Below are 17,797 nucleotides of genomic sequence, written 5' to 3'. Positions count from 1 at the left end.
GCCTGTGATAGCTACAGAATTTCCTGGCTTTTCGAAAGTTTGCCTTAAGCTACTTTGCTTTTATGAAAGACCTACATTAGTACCTGTTTTTTTTAACGGAAAGAAATCCAGAGAATTTTTGCTTTTACAAAAAAAGGGTGAAAAACAAAAATCACGTTTGGTGTTCATTTTATAACGAGCCATGACAGTGGCGAGGTGAGCCCCAAGCGGCAAGTGGTGTCACCAAGTGCCTTCCGTGGGAACCACACTCAGTATCTCAGCGTCAAGCGGCCAGAGCTTTGAACTGTGTCTGAGAGCATCTGTGCTTTATCTCCATTTCTTCCGTGCATCTGTGAGCAAGATGTGTCCTCAGGTAATTGCTTCTTCAATTTATGCCATTGCGGCTTAGGAAAGGTTTCAGAGGAACGCTCTACTTTCGGATAGTGGAGGGGAACTGTATTTAATGATTGCTGAATGAATAAAATAATGAGGGCAAAGGGGTAAATTGTTAACCAAGAGGGTTTTCTTTTGTTGTTGTTTTTAGCTAACATTCTCAAGTCAGCATAAAACCCAGCCTCCTTGCATCCCTGGAGATGTGGGTGACAGCTGGGCTCTGGAAACAGGTGGACTTGTGTGACCTTGGGTGAGTGAAGGAAGGTCAGAATCACAGTCTCCTCATCTGTAAATGGAGAAGCTTCTCTCTCCTCGAGCCATTGAGAGATCACGAAAGCAAAACACTCAGCACAGCGTTACCTTCTAGCTTTTAATCACTGAGGATCCTGCCTACTGTTGACAGTTCAAACCAAGAGGCTGCTTCCTGCTGGTGCTCATGGAAAGCAGAGTTGGTCTCAACCCCTTAACCTGGGATGCAGCCGCCACCTGCTGCGGATATAAGGGGGAAGACAGAGGTGCGACAGCCTATCAGGCCTGACTCCCCAGCCCCCATCAGTTCCTTTAGGATCCTGAAGACCTACTATACGCCCAGATTTCCTGGGCCGCATTTCTTTAACCTAGAGTTCTCAATCTTGGCCCTCTTGCCATTTGGGGCCGGGTCATTCTGTGTGATGGGGTGGCAGGGCTGTCCTGCACAGTGTACAATGCTGAGCAGCAACCCCGGCCTCCACCCACTAGATGCCGGTAGCGCCTCCCTTCCCTCCTTGTGATAACTAAAACAACATCTCCTGTCACTGCCAGACGTCGTGCAGGGGACACAATCCACCCAGCTGAGAGCCACTGCCTTTAACTTTTGCCCACTGTTATCGCTGTCACCACCCCCATTCCGCAGAATCGTGAGGGTTCAGAGATACCCCACAGCCAGGAGGAGGCTGAATGAGGACCCAATCCCACGTCGAATGGAGATCCTGCTTTGTCTCCATCGGCCCCCTTTCCCAGGACCCCTGCTGCGCCCTCCCGCTGTCTGGCCCCCCAGCTCGGCACAGCGGAGAGACTGACTCAGCTGGGGACAGGCATGCATGCATGGGGGAGTCCATTCATTCACACACCGACACACTGACGTCTCCAGTGCAGCTCACGTCAAAGCTTTATTTGCTGTTTTCAGAGTCTGAATGCAACGTCTTTGTACATGCAAAGGTCATTTTGTTTTAGGGCAGTCGACCAGATTCCCAACTGCTCTGCTGTGCGTAAGAAACCTCTTTACAGTTACAAAATAGAAAAGCACTGGTAGACATCCAATACTCTGTGAGGTCCGGGAAGCCCCGTTTGTTTTGATGTTAAAAATATAGGTTTTTCTAGATGAATTCTCAGTCACACGATTAGAGATCATTTCTGGGACTGGATAAAGTGCCGGTCGACCACCTTCTGTTCAGAACTCCTGGAGCCTGTGAATTCATAAGGCAACTGCAAGGACACCAACTGGCCGGACGCTTCAACTTTCCTGCACACAGGACTCGAGTTCCTTTTCGATCGTGACTCAAATATCGGAGGAAGGGACCCAGAAGAAAGGTTAGGAAAATACATAGCGTACGTATATATATTTCCACTCCCCCCTCCATCTTACAAAGCATTCTGAGGATCATAATCGTCTGGGAAGTGCAGGACTTGTAGGATGTTGGTATGATTTAGGAAACGACACAGTACAAAATATCTTCAGTAACACAACAGATGACTTTTATGAGCCCCGTATTTACAGGATCTATAAGGCTATGTGGAATGAGATCATTCTTTAGACAATGGCATCACGTTTTTTTTTTTTTAGCAGGCATGACGCCACCGGAGATTGTTAAAACAGTGCGAGGCTGATTCATGGGAGGAGATGGTGTGGTGCCAGGTGTGAGGGTGACTGTTCAAGGAGATTCTGGGAGGGCAACAGGGAGCGGCTGAGAGGTTACCTTGCTGGAAATCTCAGGCTGACTTTCCAGGAACCTGGCTTTCTGGCCCCCTCCCTGCAGGAACCAACCTAGACAAAAGAAAGAAATCTCTAGAGGGGTGATGGGGGCCAAAGGAGATACAGACCAAGACCCAGCACATTCATGCCTACTGGTTTTCTATGCGGTTCTATGTTTCCAGACCCTCGACTTGCCCAGAATTCCAACAGGGTAACTCCTGGCAGCTTCTCAGCACAAGGCTCAGATCCATCACTCCCTAAGGGGGTGGGGCCCAAGGTGGACCCCCTTCCAGATGTGGGGCAGGTCCGCTCTCCCTTAAGTGGCTCCCTCCTACCCCATGCAATCACGATGCCATGGGGCTCTTTTTTTTGCTTTCCTGTTTTATCACATGTTGGAGGAGGAAAGGCACAGTTGGAGGCTATAGAAGGATTCTCCATTACTGTAGTGACTCGCCATGGCATAAATTGGAGGGGGCGCAATTCCCGGTGGATAGAGCTTTTCCCCCACCTCCCTGCAGACCTCACCCTGAAATGCTAGTTTACACAAAGACAACCATCATCTAGCTTCCTGTAATTAAGGGACAGGGCTGTGTGGGAGGGACCACAGGGATGGAGGAGGAGAGAGGCAGCGGCTGGCTTGAGAGTCCTCTCCTTGGGTGGGACGCTGTCTTCCACGCAGGCCCACGTCACCTTTAAGCAAGCATTTTGTTTTGGAGGTGATCCAATGACACATCTGTGGGTTTTTAGCTTTGTAATGACGCCTAGCTCCTGGGGCAGTCTGGGGGTATCGTGATGAAAAATATAAATGGACAAGGCAGCTGTCAGCGCCAGGTGGGAGCAGCTGAGGTCTCCTTCAGGGAAATCATGCCTAAGGTTTTTCCAAATCCCCTGCACAGCCTCTAAGGTTGAAGACCTCAGGCTCACCTCTATTCCGATACCTAGAGTTGGCCTCACTTCTTCCTGGGAAGCACAAGGGAAAACACATTCGTCTGAAAGCACGTGACTTTGCTTGTCCCCTGCAAAACCTCCCCATCTGATTGTCCTTTCCCCGAATCCCGACAACATGAGGCCGTCAGGCCAGCATCACTCAAAGCCCCCAACATCCTCAACTCCACTGGAGTTTAGTGAGGCTTCTCTTCCACTGGAGTTTCTCTGGTGGTACTGAGAGATCCTCCACAACACTGCTTTTTGAGGCCTCGCCATGGAATTTTACAGGCCAAAGGCTTCTGTTACATTAGGCAAGAGACCATGAAGAAGGGGATCTACTGGAGGGGAGAAAGATATGGACTTATCAAAAGACCAGCTCTCAAAATGCTGATGTGCAAAGGGGGTGTGGGGGGATGGAGGGGGAGAGAGAGAGTGAGAGAGAGGATACTTTAAAAAAATCACCTATCTATCCATCTTATTTTTGATGCATTCCGTATAAAACTCTCATTTAAAGAAAGCCAAAGGCCCAGGGGAGGAGGGCTGGATGAGGGCGGGTGACCTGATTGCATACAAATGATTAAGGCATATTAAGTTAGTTTAAAAGGAGACAGATTTCCAAAGGTGGTTCCAGGCAAACTCAAGAAACTAGCATACAACCCCTTGCTTAGCCCCCAAGAGCTCACCTGGTTTAGAAAGAGGAGAAATAAATAACCCATTTGCCTGGCTATCTGCAAAGGCTTTAAGCATCAGTTGCTGCAAACTTCATTGTACTGATCACAGCGGGAGCCAGGGGTCACGGGAGCCTGCCCTGAGTAGGCTGCTCCTGACCCACTGTGACTGCTCAGCGGTGAGGGGACGAGGCTGCTGTAGTCACTTTCAAGGGGTGGACTCTCTATGTCCTCATCACCAAGGAATTCCATGGATTTTTACTTCCAATCCAGGTGTGGGAGGTTAGGTAGAAGACCTCCAGGTCAATCTTGTTTTCAAGTGTTTTGCTTTCCTGTTGGGTATGCGTGGGATGAAACGTGACTAATTCAAAACTGAGAGTTCTGCACGGTGAGTAGCGCGATACTGACTGAACAGAGCAAGTCGCTTCCTACAGCCTAAGATGGTACCAAGGGGCCTTCCCACCTCGAGAAAGGCAAAGAAAGACAGCAGCCGAGAAAAGACATCAGGGTCAAAGCACACTAGGAGTGTCTTTTAAAGAGGACCTACTGACCTGGACACTACAGCAAAATTGAAATAAAACATGAACTGGATCTTTAAAGAGTAAGAAAGAAAAATCAACTGAAGCAGTTCCTGAAAGGATTAAATCCCCAAATGGCCAGAGAGAACGGACTGACCGCAAACTCAGGGAATGAAGAGAATACAAACTATGATCGAGCAGGACCAAATCTCCAGACACACATGCATGAGGTTTCCAGATGCACAAGGTTGCCCCGGTGACGGGCTCCAACAACCGCCCATCCAGTAGCCGAAGCTCAGCCAACAGGACTCAGGGAGGGAGGGCCTCTCACCCCCACCTCGGTCATTGTCCATGGTGCTGAACCACAACCCCTCTCGGGCCCAGGTGTTTGTCTTAACCTGCAGAGACGGGATTGGTCTCCATCCTGCCATACCCAAGAGAGGGAAGAGGTGGTAAAGGGAGATAAGGGAGGAAGAAGATCTGAGGAGACAAATAGAGACTGAAGGAGGGGTGGCCAGGGAGAAGGGAAGCAGGTTTTGACACCATTTGCAAAGAATGGATTTATTAGGAGAGACTTTCACCTCTTGGGAAGTCCATTGCTGAGCAAAGATCCATTAAGAAGCTCAGCCCCAGTGCCCCTCAGCAATCACAGGCTGCCCTGTGAACTGCCCAAGCAACTCTCTCACACATGGGCATCTCCCGGGCAAGGTTGGCACAAAGTTTATGGCAACTCCAGACACGGCGGTGGGCCGGCTATCTCTGGGATGACTGCTGGAGCCTTGGGCTTAAGAGGTGGAGGAGGCTGGTGTGGAGGATTTCCAAAAAAAATGACAGAGTAGACATGACTGGAGACCCCAGAGGTCTTGGAGATTCCTGGGAATGAGCTTAGAGTTGCCAAGAAAAAAAGAGGCAAGGCAAGCCTATACTTGGTTACCTAGCATCTAGCAAGTCTGTCCAGAGTTCCTGGGCTGGGGGTCGGGGGGACTCCCCTCCAGAGAAGGGCTTTCAGCAAGACCTTCCCTTCCTGCATTTGGACCTAGAAAAAGCACCTGGTCAGGTAGAACTGGGGGGAGGTTGGGTAGAAAGAAGAGGTGAGAAGAAACAAAAAGGACCCCTCATTCATCGTTTGTCCTGAGACCAACTGGGAATGGATCTTTTATGCCAGCAGCTCAGGTCGTGTTCAGAAAGGGACTTTGGAGAAAAAGCCTCTTGGGTGGGTCTGATGTTTGGGAGGGAAAAGGCACTGCCATTTGGACTGCAGTTTTTTGAACCTTGAGGCCAAGGGACAAAGGTTACCCTACAGAAATCAGAGCTCGAATGAATAGGAACCAGGAAAATGTGCACCAGGGTGACAATCAGAATTTTTAAAAAGCTTGGGGTAGGGATAAGATAACCTGAGATGATTGGATACTTCAAGCAAACTATTCACACGCCTCTCCTCCTGTTCTTTAACATAAAAACATATATACATATCAAAATTCAAAGAAAGTTGGCTGGATTATTGCTTTATCGCCTTCTAAAGCAAACAAAACGTGATGTACAATGGAACAGGCAAGCTCTGCACACAGCCCCACTGGGAGGATAAATACACTTGAAAGAATGAGGGTGGGTGTGTTTAAAGATCAGAACCGCTGATTCTTCGAGAGGGAGAAGGAATTCGCCAAAGGAGCAATCAAAGCTCGCAACCCGGTGGTACTGCTGGGACCACAGTTACAGCAGGAAATATATGGTTTCATCTTCCTTGGAAATGTCCTTTCAAAAAAAGACCAGCCCTGGGTGGGGGTCGGCGGGAAGAGGCGCTTTCACGACTCAGAACCCAGGGGAGACGGTCCAGCCTTACATCCATGTTCCTGGAGCTGCTGCAGGGGTTTAAAATGGGTAGAAATGCACATTTTTACATTAAACAAAACAAAACAAAACCACCAGCATGGACATTTCTGGGCCGCCTGGCTTCTTTCCCAGCCTGAAGTGCTGTCTGGGGAGACGGAGCACGTGCCCCGATCCGTCCGGGAGAGCCTGCGGTGAGGGGGGGGCCATTGCGCAGCCTTCTCCACCCGACAGACCGACCGACCGGAAGGGCCCAGGTGTGTGCAGGAAGCAACGGCAGCAGCGGGACCTCGTCCTCGGGTACTGACAGTTAAGGCTTGTTCATTAGACGTGGCAGTGCCCCCTGTCTGGAGAGGAAGGGACAGTCCTGGTGTCAGCAGGAAGAACGTGAGACGCCATTTCTCCCCATCATCGAGCCCTAAACACTTTTCTGGTGCTCCCCAAGACGGCCACCCCACAAGCTACAGGCCAGAAAAGATGACTTTTTTTTTTTTTTTAATTATTTTGAGGGGTGGGATGGGGAAGGCGGCGGGCGGCTGGATCTGATGGAATGAACGTGAAATTTAGGGTCAGGTCGGGGTGCTAGCATCGGTGTCCTCAAATGGACGGCCGGAAGCTTAACTGAGATATCGTGGGTGCAGCACTGAGCACCAAATAAACACAGGCTCTGATCCCTTATCCGAAACCCTAGAGCATAGATTTACTGGGGAATTTAGGAATTTTGAGTTTATTAGATACATATATACAGACATATATATGCTTATATGTAAATATTATGTAACATATAATACATACGTACATTATGCAACACCCCCATAATTAAGCACATAATATGCTTGCAGTATTATGTATGGATAGTCATATAAAATGGGGAAAACAGAGTCTAAATAGTATTTTATCCATGCAGGTCAGGTTTTGTCACTAAATGAGGGATGGAGATGCTTTGTTTTGCGAGCTTCCTGGATTGCAGGTTTGTGGAGAAGGGGTGGTGGGTCTCCTGTGCTGCTCAGAGCAGCGCTGACTCTGACGGAGCAAGAGCCACGTGTTCCTCCCCCAGGGACTTCCGGTCCATTCTCAGGGAGCCCTCTGGACCGCTCAGCAACACGGGCGCTGCTACCCCATTTTACAGATGGGCAAACTAAAGTTCAAGAAGTTAAATCATTTGAGGCCCACACTAGGGCATATCTAATTGTTCGATTTTTTAAATTTCTTTCTTTTTTTTCAAATTAATTTTTAATTATACAGGTTGTATAGGAATGTAGAAATTGGGGACATTTCCGATTAAGCTGTCCTGCCCGTTCAATTTATAAAGGGGGCCTGAGATGCAGTGAGAAGGGCTGGCCAAGGGCATGAGACCAGAGTCCATGCCCTTTCCACCCACCCCAGGCCGTCCAACTGTGTTTTTTTTTCGCTAAGAAGAAGCAAATCATTGCCACCCTCTTTACGGGAACCCAAAACACCCTCAACCACGTGTTCCCTTCTCTTTTCCAGGGTACAGCGTCCCAAGTCTCTGAGCCTTTGCCTCCCGGCCCAAGTTCCCTGCTCCTCGGATTGGAGGCTCTGTCCGGGTCTCCCCTCCAGAGCCCCTCATACCTGCTCAAGCTTGATTTTCATACAAGCTTTGCCTCTTCTTGGATTTCAGCTCCTTTAGCCACTGGGGAGAGGGCTCTTCCGATCTGAAACCGCAAAGGCAGTGGGAGTCAAGTGTCAGCCTGACCGAGGACTCCCTGAGGGACCCAATTCTCCGGCCGCGTGTGGGTGGGGGCTGAGCCACATTCGCAGGCAGCAAAGATGCCCATGTCGACATGATTGAAACAGGAATTAACCAAAGTGCTCCAAAATGAAGAATGTTAGATAAATCATGGTACATCCATTCTGTGAAATAATCTGCAGCAGAAAGTCATGCTTACATAAAATTATTTCCATCCATCCATTTGCCACCCAAATATCCATTCATCCTTCCATCTCTCTACCCAGGTACATGCCCATAAGGGTTAATTCTGTGTGTCAACTTGGCTAGGCCACAGTGCCCAGCTGTTTGGTCAGACATTATACTAGCTATTTCAGTGAAGGTATTTTACTTTACTTTTTAGATGAGATTAATATTTAAACCAGTTGTCTCTGAATAAAGCAGATTACCCTCCATAACATGGGTGGGCCTCATCCAATCAGTCGAAGGCCTTAATTGAAAAAGACCAACCTCCCCAGAAGAAGAGGGAATTCTGCCAAGATACTGCCTTTGGCACTTGAACTGCAACACCAGCTCCTCCCCAGGTCTCCAGCCTGCCTGTCCACCCTGCAGAATTTGGACTTGTCAGCATCCACAATCGTGAAAACCAATTCCTTAAAATAAATCCTTCTCTCTCTCTCTCTCTCCCTGTGTATACATACTATTGTTATGTTTCTTTGGAGAACCCTGACTAAAACAATGCCTGTAAGACATAGATAGATAGATAGATAGATAGATAGATAGATAGATAGATAGATAGATCTTATGTTTACTGAATAATAACAATAATTATTTGGGGGAGGTACGATTTGTTTTAACTTTTTTTAAAATTGAAGAACACACATCCAGAACTCACTCAGATCACAAGCACACAGCTCAATGAATTTTCTCAAAGTGAATACACTTGAGTCATCACCATCCAAATGATAACATTTTCGAGTGTCTTATTTTTTACTTTCTTCTTTACGTATTTTTCTCTGTTTCTCAGAATGGCTTGTAATGAGAACACATCATTTTAACAAGAACAATGAAGTCAAACAAAAACATCTGAAAATTTTTTAAAGAAAAAGAAATCATACTTATGAAGACTTTAATGGCTATGGGAGAATCGTCACATGAAACACGTAACCGGAAAAGAAGCTATGTATATTGTATGTTGTAATCTCGACTACATTTAAAAAGAATGGAAGGAGAAAGGCCCAAACGTCACTATGGTAGTCTTCTGGCGGGGGGGCGGGGTGGGCGGGGTATCAGATCGTGGGTGATTTTCTTCCCTGCTTTATACTCATTTTATATTTTCTACAATTTCTAAGGTGAGCATGTACTACTTTTATAATCAAACACATGTACACACAGACCTGACTTCTGTTGATCTCAGAGAAAGCTCCTGACTCCACAGTCCTGGAGGGCTCAGGGACATTGCTGACCTGGCTGGGGGTGGGGTGGGGGTCTGCGAGGAAGGAGAGGTCCCCTGGGCAGACAGGGGTCTGAGTACCCCAAGCAAGGCTTGCCTGATGGTGGAGGCTCAAAACCAGGCCTCCTGGTCTGGGGGTCCCTCCAGCCCTGGAGCAACACTGGTGCCCTCAGCTGACTCCAGAGCAATTCTGGCATCCACAGAGCAAGAGAGGTACCATCTCTGCCTCAGCCTGTCTCTCCCTCTCATCCTCTTGCTTTCCTGCTTCCCACGGCCCACTCTGTGTTCCAATAACATGCACAGCCTACAGCGCCCAGTTCTACCAGGCCTCTGGACCTTTGCATGTGCTGTGACTTCGGCCACCTCTTTTGTCTGCCATGACCCAGCTCGGGCATCCCCTCCTCTTGGAAGCCTTTTCCACACCCTTCCTCCTCAAGTGTGGGTTCTGAACTCTTCTCCTGCCTTCCTCTATCACCGGGGTCAGATAGTAAGTACTTTTGACTTTGCAGGTTATAGGGTATCTGTGTCAATGTGTCAGGTCTGCAGTTGCATCAGGAAAGCAGCCGCAGACAATCCTTAAATGATGGCTGTGTGCCAATAAAACTTTATTTACAAACACAGACAGTGGGCTGAATTGGACCTGTGGGCTGTAGTTGGCTAACCCCTGCTCCATCATAGCTCTTCTATTACAATAACCATATCATGAATAATCCCTAACTTTTATGTGTTAGCAACACTCTCACCTCTCGTCCTTCTCCACGCTGGAGGGCAGCACGCGACTGCCCAGCACCCCAGGCTGGAAGGGGGACTTGGGGCTCTTGGGCTGGGGGGCCCAACTGGGGGTATCGCTGGGACTGTCCATCTCTGGCCTCTTGTGCAGCTGAGCCTGGGGAGAGAAGACAGGGGTGGAGTCTGTAACCCGCCCTTGGTCTGGGGAAGGGTCCCATCCTACGGCACTGTCACTGCATGGAGACAGCAGGGCTCCCAGCATCTGAACGGACTCAGACAGCAGACTCAGGGGTGGGGGAGATGCTGCCTGACCGTGGAGGCCAAGAAAAATCAGAGGTCAGGCTTGTAGTCCAAGAGGCCACCCTTGACCACTGGGATCAAACAACCATGAAAAATCCACACAATCACATTATCTTTGGCTGAAAAGCTACCATGTGTGGTGTCCTCATCACAGGACGCTCCATCTCCTTTAGTTTCCTGAGAACCCCGAGATGGAGACAAGAGATGCATCTTACAGCTGAGGTCCGGCTCTTTTAAGCTCTTTGCTCCTGTGAATATGAGTAAGTGAGGTTTCTGACTATCAGATTTGCACAGGGAAAAGGCAGGATGGATTCCCACCATTTCTGGAGGGCACGCAGGGAATGGGATGGCTTGGAATGGTGTGCCCAGAATTCCTTTGGGGGCTGCGGGGGGGTATGATGGTGGCAGGTGGCAGGCGGCATCTGTCTCCAAGTCAGTGCTGGCGGAGCCCCCAGCAATAGTGGTCATCACCGTCGTCGGCCCTGCAGCTCCTGTGCGCTGGGCATCCAGCGTCTGGACTCCACCAGGCGTAAGTTACATGACACACGTTTCCAGGGTGGAGACTGGCTTTCTCTATTTTATAGAGGAGTAGCCTAAAGGTCAAAGGTTGAGCAGTTGGCCCAAAGTCACATGGTTTTCAACAACTAGGATTCGTCCTAGGTCTGCCCAATTCCAGCTCCAGGGCTCTTTCGAGAAAAAGCCCGGCAGCCTCCCTAGGGCCTCTGCTCCCTCCTGTAAGCAGGGCCTTTCTCTGCCCCCTGTGTTAGGCTGCCCTGTAAGGCAGCCTTTGTTCCGATGCTTCAAAAAAAGAAGTCAGAAAACCTCTGGCCCAGGACAGTGGCTGCAAGACATTCATGTTTTGAAGGCCTGTAAAATGAATTACAGGGGCAAGTATGCATCTGCTGTTTATCAACTTTTTATTCTTGCCAGAAATGACATGAAAAGCAAAGCTGCCATCTACTGAAGGAGTGGCAAGTTCACAGCCCCTAGCAGGAGGCTCCCTGGCCACACGGAGTGTGGGGTTGAGAAATTCCACAAACAACCTAGGCTTCTTTGTCTTGATTTCTTCTTCAGTAAAATGGGAGTAAAGAGCTACCTTTTTTAGGGTTGCTGGGGACATAAGGCGAGTTTGCAAGCACATGGTGCCTGGGGATAAAAGAGGCCCCTCTCTCGCTTGCATTAAGTACCGCTGCCTCCCAGGACCTGTGAGCTGCTCGGTGGAGCTGAGGGTGGGGAGACAGCCCAGCCCTGCCCTCAGGATTCCACAGTCCAACTGGGATTGCGGTGCTATTTAAGACAGATTAATGTGGTTCCAATGCTGACTTCTCACATTGTTTGGAATCAAAATAATCATTTTATGTGCCTCCCACCCCTAGCACACCAGATTCCTCAAGAACAGAAGCCTGGGCTAGTTCACTCCTGTTTCCCAGACATCCAGCACTGGGCCTGATGCCTAAGGTGGACTGTTAACCCCTTTTACAGATGAGCACATGGAGGCTTAGCTGGAAGACTAAACTGAGCAGCAGGTGTGGGGGCTGGAGGAAGAAAGCGGAGATTCAGAAACACAGGATTACCGGAGAAATCCAAATAAATCAGTAGTATTGTTCATAGCACCGGGCCAAGGCCGATGTCCTGGTCTTGATAATGTACCATGGCCATGGGATGCTTTAGCACTGGGGGAAGCTGGGTGAGGAGGGGTACACGGGAAGTCTCTCATACTAGTTTTGCAAGTTCTCATGAATCTTCAACTATTTCAAAAATTAGACAGAGAGGGAGGAAGACAGGAAGGGAGGAAGGGAGGGATGCAAGGAAGGCGAGAGGGAAGGAAGGAGGGAGGAGGGTGAGAAACATGGGCCTGTCTGTTTTGCTGCCACGGGTAAGCATAGCTCTGGGCATGAAGTCTGGTACCTTCAGCGCTGCCGGGTCCATGCCTGGAAACACGGGCATCCTCTGGGGTCGGCTGATGGGCGTCCTCTCAGCTCTGGGTGTCTTCTCCTCCTCATCTGACTCTTCCTTCCTGGGGGATTTCTCCTCTGTTGCAAAGAGAAGGGTACTGAAGTTACTGGCAGCCTCCATTCTGAGATTTTGCTTCTCCTTAAAACTCTTCCATGGCTCTCCATCTACAGATCAAGTCTAACTCCTTAGCAAGGAATCACAACTCTCCACGAACTGGCCCTGCCTTTCTAGCTTGATTCCTGCTATTTCTGGCTTGGGAAACACTGAACCACTTAGAGAGACGACCCGCCCCTGCCCCCGCCACACCCATGGAATGTTCTTTCCACACCTCTGCCCCTTTGATCCTGTTGATATTTCCATCTGGAATACCCTCCCCTGGCTAATTCCTATTTGTTCTTTAGGATTCAGCTCAAGGTTTGACATGGAATGTGGCCAAAGAAGTCCTTAGAGGAAAATGCATAGCCTTAAATAATTTATTAGAAACCCAAAAAGACTGACAATAAATGAATTGATCTTTCAACTTGAGAATCTAGAAAAAGACCAGCAAGCAAACCTGAAGAGAGGATAAGGGTGAATTTAATAAGGATAACAGCATAAATAGTGAAATCCTATTAAGTTGTCTCAGTTCCTTGCAACCTGTGGAGCCCCAATTAATATATCATCCTCAAAAATATGTTTTACCTAGTTTCTAATAAGCTTGGTGTAATAAGAAACCACAGTTTCCTATGTTACTGTGTTCTAATATCCCACAGCCTTCAAAGTCAGAAAGCTCTTCCAGGGTTTAACCTAAATCCTTCCTGCTATCCAATGTGCTACCTGTGGAGGAGAGGGGGCATACCTGTGGAGTCCTTGAACATCCACGTGCTGTTGGCCTCCTCCTCCAAAGGAGACCTGCTCTCCGACTCGCTGACTCGGCTGCGCCGGAGGGAGTGGGAGATGGGAGCCCGGCGGCGGCTTCTCTTGCTGAGCTGCACCCGGGTCTTTAGGGCACTTGAGTCGAGGACTGAGGTTTGCTGTGGGAGTGGCAGGGAAGAAGAGGGGAAAAAAAGCATGGGAAACATTAAATGGGGGCATCACCTAAGGGAGGTGTGCATAGCTGCGTCGATACACAATGCTATTTAGGTGGTACTTGGGCCAGCATTTCCGCATTTCAGTAGGAATGTAACACTCTAAGTCTACTTTCTCTGTGAAATACAGCATGTAGGCTGATTCCAAGAATCAAATAAACCTTGAGTGCCCCACACAGTGCCTGGAACACAGTGGGCACATAATGGAAATGGTTTTCCCCTCCTAGTGACATCATCTGAGCAGGTAAGCTAGAGCAGTACCTAACAGGAGCTCAATACATGTTTGTTTGTTTGTTGAATGAATAACTGAACACATCATCTAACTAAATCCTTACAACAACCTTATTCCACACAGGGTCCACGAGCTGAGAGGTTCTCAGTGTGGTCCTTCCTCTACCCACAGTAATTCAGGTGCAGGTGGGAGCCGGTGGAGCAACCTACTAAGTACCAGGCATTTGTTTTCAAGCATCACACTCTGAGCAGAGGCGGGTGGAGGGTCAGTGATGGTTTCCAACATCACCACCTTTTGTGCTGAAAGGGCTGGGGGCAGACCACCTGGGTAGGCCCAGCAAGAAGTTGGGGCAGCCTCTGGCTCAGTGATCTCCAAGGAGATGGTGGTGAAGAGCTCGGAGGTTGGGCTTCAAATCCTGCTCAGTTCAAATGCCAGCTGTGTGACCTCAGAGCAGGGGACTTACCCTCTCTGAGCTTGGGTGTCCCTATTTGTAAAAACGGAATGATAATAGTATCCCCTTGCTAGGGTGATTGAGAGAATTCAGGGAGCCCAGGCATGGAAAGTCCTGGTTCCAGCAGCACCTGACCCAGGCTCACAGCCGAGAGCTATTCCTACAATGGGCTTCTCTCTTCCTGGCCAGCTCAGGTCCTGGCATGAAATGTTGGATTCTTCCTCTCAAGTCCACTTTGGAGAAATTCTGTCACCCAGGGCCTTTTAAGTTAGCGATAATGAGCTAATTTCAGTGACTCATTTCCCAGAGTTGGTAAGTGACAGACACCCTATTGGGGGCAGGAGGAGGGGGCTGATATCTGCACAGCTGTTTCCCAAACTGGCTGCAATGCTGTCCAGCGGGGGGATTTGTGTGGGGCTGGTGGAAGTGGGGGAGAGATGGAAATCATAAAGGGTCCGCCGTCCTCAAGAGGAGATCATATATCTCCGGTCGCTACTAAATAGAGCGGGTTTCTCAGACTCAGAGAAAGCGGGAGGGAGCCAGAGCAACGCAGGGGCTGCTGAAGGGGGCGCGGTTCCATTCCCCAGGGCCACCCTTGCAGCCTCAGGCTGGTGCAGAAGCTGATTCCTTCCCTAGCGTCTCGCCTCCCCTTTCAGCCTCCAAACACTGCCTGTGGGAGACCTCGGTGTTAAATAATTGGCTGGACCTGTGCTTAGGGACACTGGCATTTCAATCACTCAGTGGCCACTTCTGTTCCCTAATCAGCAAAAATGAGGGAGTTCCTGGTGGTCTAGTGGTTAGGGTTTGGTGCTTTCACTGCCATGGCCCAGCTTCAGTCCCTGTCGGGGAACTGAGATCCTGCAAGCTGCTCAGTGTGGCCAAAATTTTTTTTTTTAAATGTTAAAAAAAAAAAAATAGTGTTGTCTCTGGTTATGTGAAAGGATAAGTTAAAAAAATAATAATAAAATAAAATAAAAATGGGGCAGGGGTTTTGCCTCTTGGGCTTGGCGTTCCAGAAGGTAAATCAGGAGAATTATGCTACGGCACAGTGACATCGTATGGGCATGTAAGCTGGAGCAATGCTTGGGACATAGCTGGAGCTCAATAAATGGTTGTTGGATGAATAACTGAATAAATCACCTAACTAAATCCTGACAATCTGCACCCTGTGCATGTTTATATAGTGGGGTGCCCCAGTGGAGACTGAGTGTGTGCCTTTCCCCATTTCTGCCCTTATTTAGAGATGCCAGAGAGAGACCTTGACCATATTTAGGAAGGAGAATCCCATTTGAGGCCCTAAAGGAAGTCCCACACCCAAAGCAGTGATGGTCCTTCTCTGGGGGCACCTGTGTAGCCATCTCTAAGAATGTGGACGTGAGGCTTCACTGAGGAGACAGGGTCCGTTTTGGATTTTGCATCATTTAGATGTTGCATCCTCAGGAGGGTGGGCAGGTAGCCCTATTGTCAGGGAAGGAGAATAATAAGACCCCTGTGTCTCAAGGATTGAAAAGGACAATCTACCTGACCCCTGCAGGTCTAGAAGGGGCTGGGTAGGAGGCAGTTGGACCTGGGTGGCTAGCGTCCTGTGGGGTGGCTCTCCGTGGGCCCCAGAAGAGCTGAGTCCTGAGGGCTGCCCACGCCTGAGGAGGCTCCCCTTTACAGACAGACTTAGATTCCCTGGCTCCAGGGACATGGTCCCACTTGGCAAGACCTTGGTAAGAACCCCCAGCAGAATCGGTCTGAGCGAAGTCCAGGCTGCACGCCTAGATTTGCAGACCTCAGGCAGACACCTCCCATCCGCCAGGGGTGAGAGGCCGGATGGCCTGTTCACCTAACAGGTGAGGGCTCAGCTCAGTATTAATTTGTACACATGTGATTGCATTCAGAGCTGTGGAGCCCACTGTCCTGGTTACAGGTGGATAAGGAAGCCGAGGTTCAGAGAGGTGAAGACAGTTGCCCCAAGACACACAGCTGGTGTGTGGCAGGTACAAGCCTCATGTAGACCTCAGTCCCATCTCAGACTGTGCCCTCTGCACCCACCACAGGGGGCCCTGGCACACAGATTCTACCAGGGAAAGGGGTAATTCATCGGGAGATGCTAGAACGTCCCTTTGAGAAGAAATGACTGTTTCCAGCGTGTGCTCCCAACGACTGACTTACATGGATAAAGGAGAAGTCGTCCACCCTCTTTGCGGGGCAGGCGTCCGGTGGGGGCGGCCCCTCCATCCCGTCAGTGGATTCCAGGTCCGTGCTGGATCGGTCCACGCTGGTGCTCTGCTGGTCCTTGGAGCAGTCGTGCTGGTCCCCAACAGAGGTGGCCTCCGTTTGGGAGGACACGGAGGACACGTGGCTGCTGGGGGGCTGCTTCTGAGCCGACGTGGCACTGCTGTCCGGGGATGGGGACTCGGGGGCCAAGCTATGAGAATGGAAGGAAGGGAGGGAGGCCTGGTCAGGCAGGTTGTTTCAGAGACCTGAATTTCAAGGAAGGGAAGGGGCAGAAGGTAGGGTGTGGGGTGTGCTTTATATGCCGGGAAACAAGAGACAGAACATCCCAGTTAGGAGAACCATTCTGGGCCCAGCCAGGTGCTGTCCATGGTGCCTCTAGAATACCTGAACAGGTGCAGAATGGGTGCAGAATGTCCCGTTCAAGACCCTCTAACCCTGCGCCGTCCAATACGGGAGCCACTGGTCACATGTGGGCCATTGGGCCCTTGCAATGCGGCGAGTGAGCGCTGAGCTGGGCCCTGAGTACAATCAGTACACACTGATTCCCAGCACTTTGAGTGAAAAAAAAAACGAACGTAAAATACCGCGTTAATAACTTTATAGTGATTACATGTTAAAATGATAGTATTTCGGGTCTATTGGGCTCAACAGAACATACTGTTAAAATTAATTCTGCCTGTTTCTTTTTTACTGATGCGGCTACTGGAACACTGAAACTGCATGTGTGTCTCGAGTTTGCAGCTTGCATTGTATTCCTGTTGCACAGCACTGATGTAGACCAAATAATCACCGGCAGTCACCAGTGGAAGAGCAGGAGGTGGGGAATCTCCTGCATTGTTTCATCCATCCATTCATTCACCCATCCACTCATTCATTCACTCACTCACTCACTAAAGATTTACAGAGCGCTTACTATGTGCCAGGCCCTGTGCTAAAAACTGTATCGTTCCATCCTCTTCACAATCCTACAATGATTACCCTATAATCCTGCAACGTCCACAACCCTAGGAGGTAGGATTAACCTCAGGAAATTAAATACTAACCTCGCTAAAGATGAGGAAACCGAGGCACAGAGATGTGAAGTAGCCTGCCCAAAGGGACAGACCTGACCCCAGAATCCAGGTCCATGACCCTCTCCTCCTGGAATTTCTGCCCATAATGTATTCCAAGTACCACTTGGATAATTGGAACCACACAAGATAGAAAATATGTCAACAAATCAAGCCATTAAATTAAATAGGCTCGGGCTTCCCTGGTGGCGCAGTGGTTGAGAATCTGCCTGCTAATGCAGGGGACACGGGTTCGAGCCCTGGTCTGGGAAGATCCCACATGCCGCGGAGCAACTAAGCCCGTGAGCCACAACTACTGAGCCTGCGCGTCTGGAGCCTGTGCCCCGCAACAAGAGAGGCTGCGACAGTGAGAGGCCCGCG

The 17,797-nt window shown here is 49.5% G+C and overlaps 1 protein-coding gene across 5 annotated transcripts in view; it reads right to left on the bottom strand.

Moving 5' to 3' along the window:
* Positions 1 to 1,501: 1,501 nt before the first annotated feature.
* KIAA1671 (KIAA1671 ortholog) overlaps positions 1,502 to 17,797 on the bottom strand; it is a 187,921-nt gene continuing 171,625 nt past the window's right edge. For all 5 annotated transcript variants that reach the window (XM_057526413.1, XM_057526412.1, XM_057526414.1 and 2 more), the window contains 6 exons: positions 16,302 to 16,557; positions 13,230 to 13,404; positions 12,344 to 12,468; positions 10,150 to 10,292; positions 7,857 to 7,939; positions 1,502 to 6,610 (listed from right to left, as the gene is read on the bottom strand). In XM_057526413.1, the coding sequence (XP_057382396.1) occupies positions 7,861 to 7,939; positions 10,150 to 10,292; positions 12,344 to 12,468; positions 13,230 to 13,404; positions 16,302 to 16,557 (778 nt within the window). In that variant the 3' untranslated portion in view covers positions 1,502 to 6,610; positions 7,857 to 7,860. The remainder of the gene's footprint in view (positions 6,611 to 7,856; positions 7,940 to 10,149; positions 10,293 to 12,343; positions 12,469 to 13,229; positions 13,405 to 16,301; positions 16,558 to 17,797) is intronic.

The sequence above is a fragment of the Balaenoptera acutorostrata genome, chromosome 13, assembly GCF_949987535.1.
Source record: "Balaenoptera acutorostrata chromosome 13, mBalAcu1.1, whole genome shotgun sequence".
In the NCBI taxonomy this organism is placed as follows: domain Eukaryota; kingdom Metazoa; phylum Chordata; class Mammalia; order Artiodactyla; family Balaenopteridae; genus Balaenoptera; species Balaenoptera acutorostrata.
This window is presented reverse-complemented; position numbering and strand designations above follow the sequence as displayed.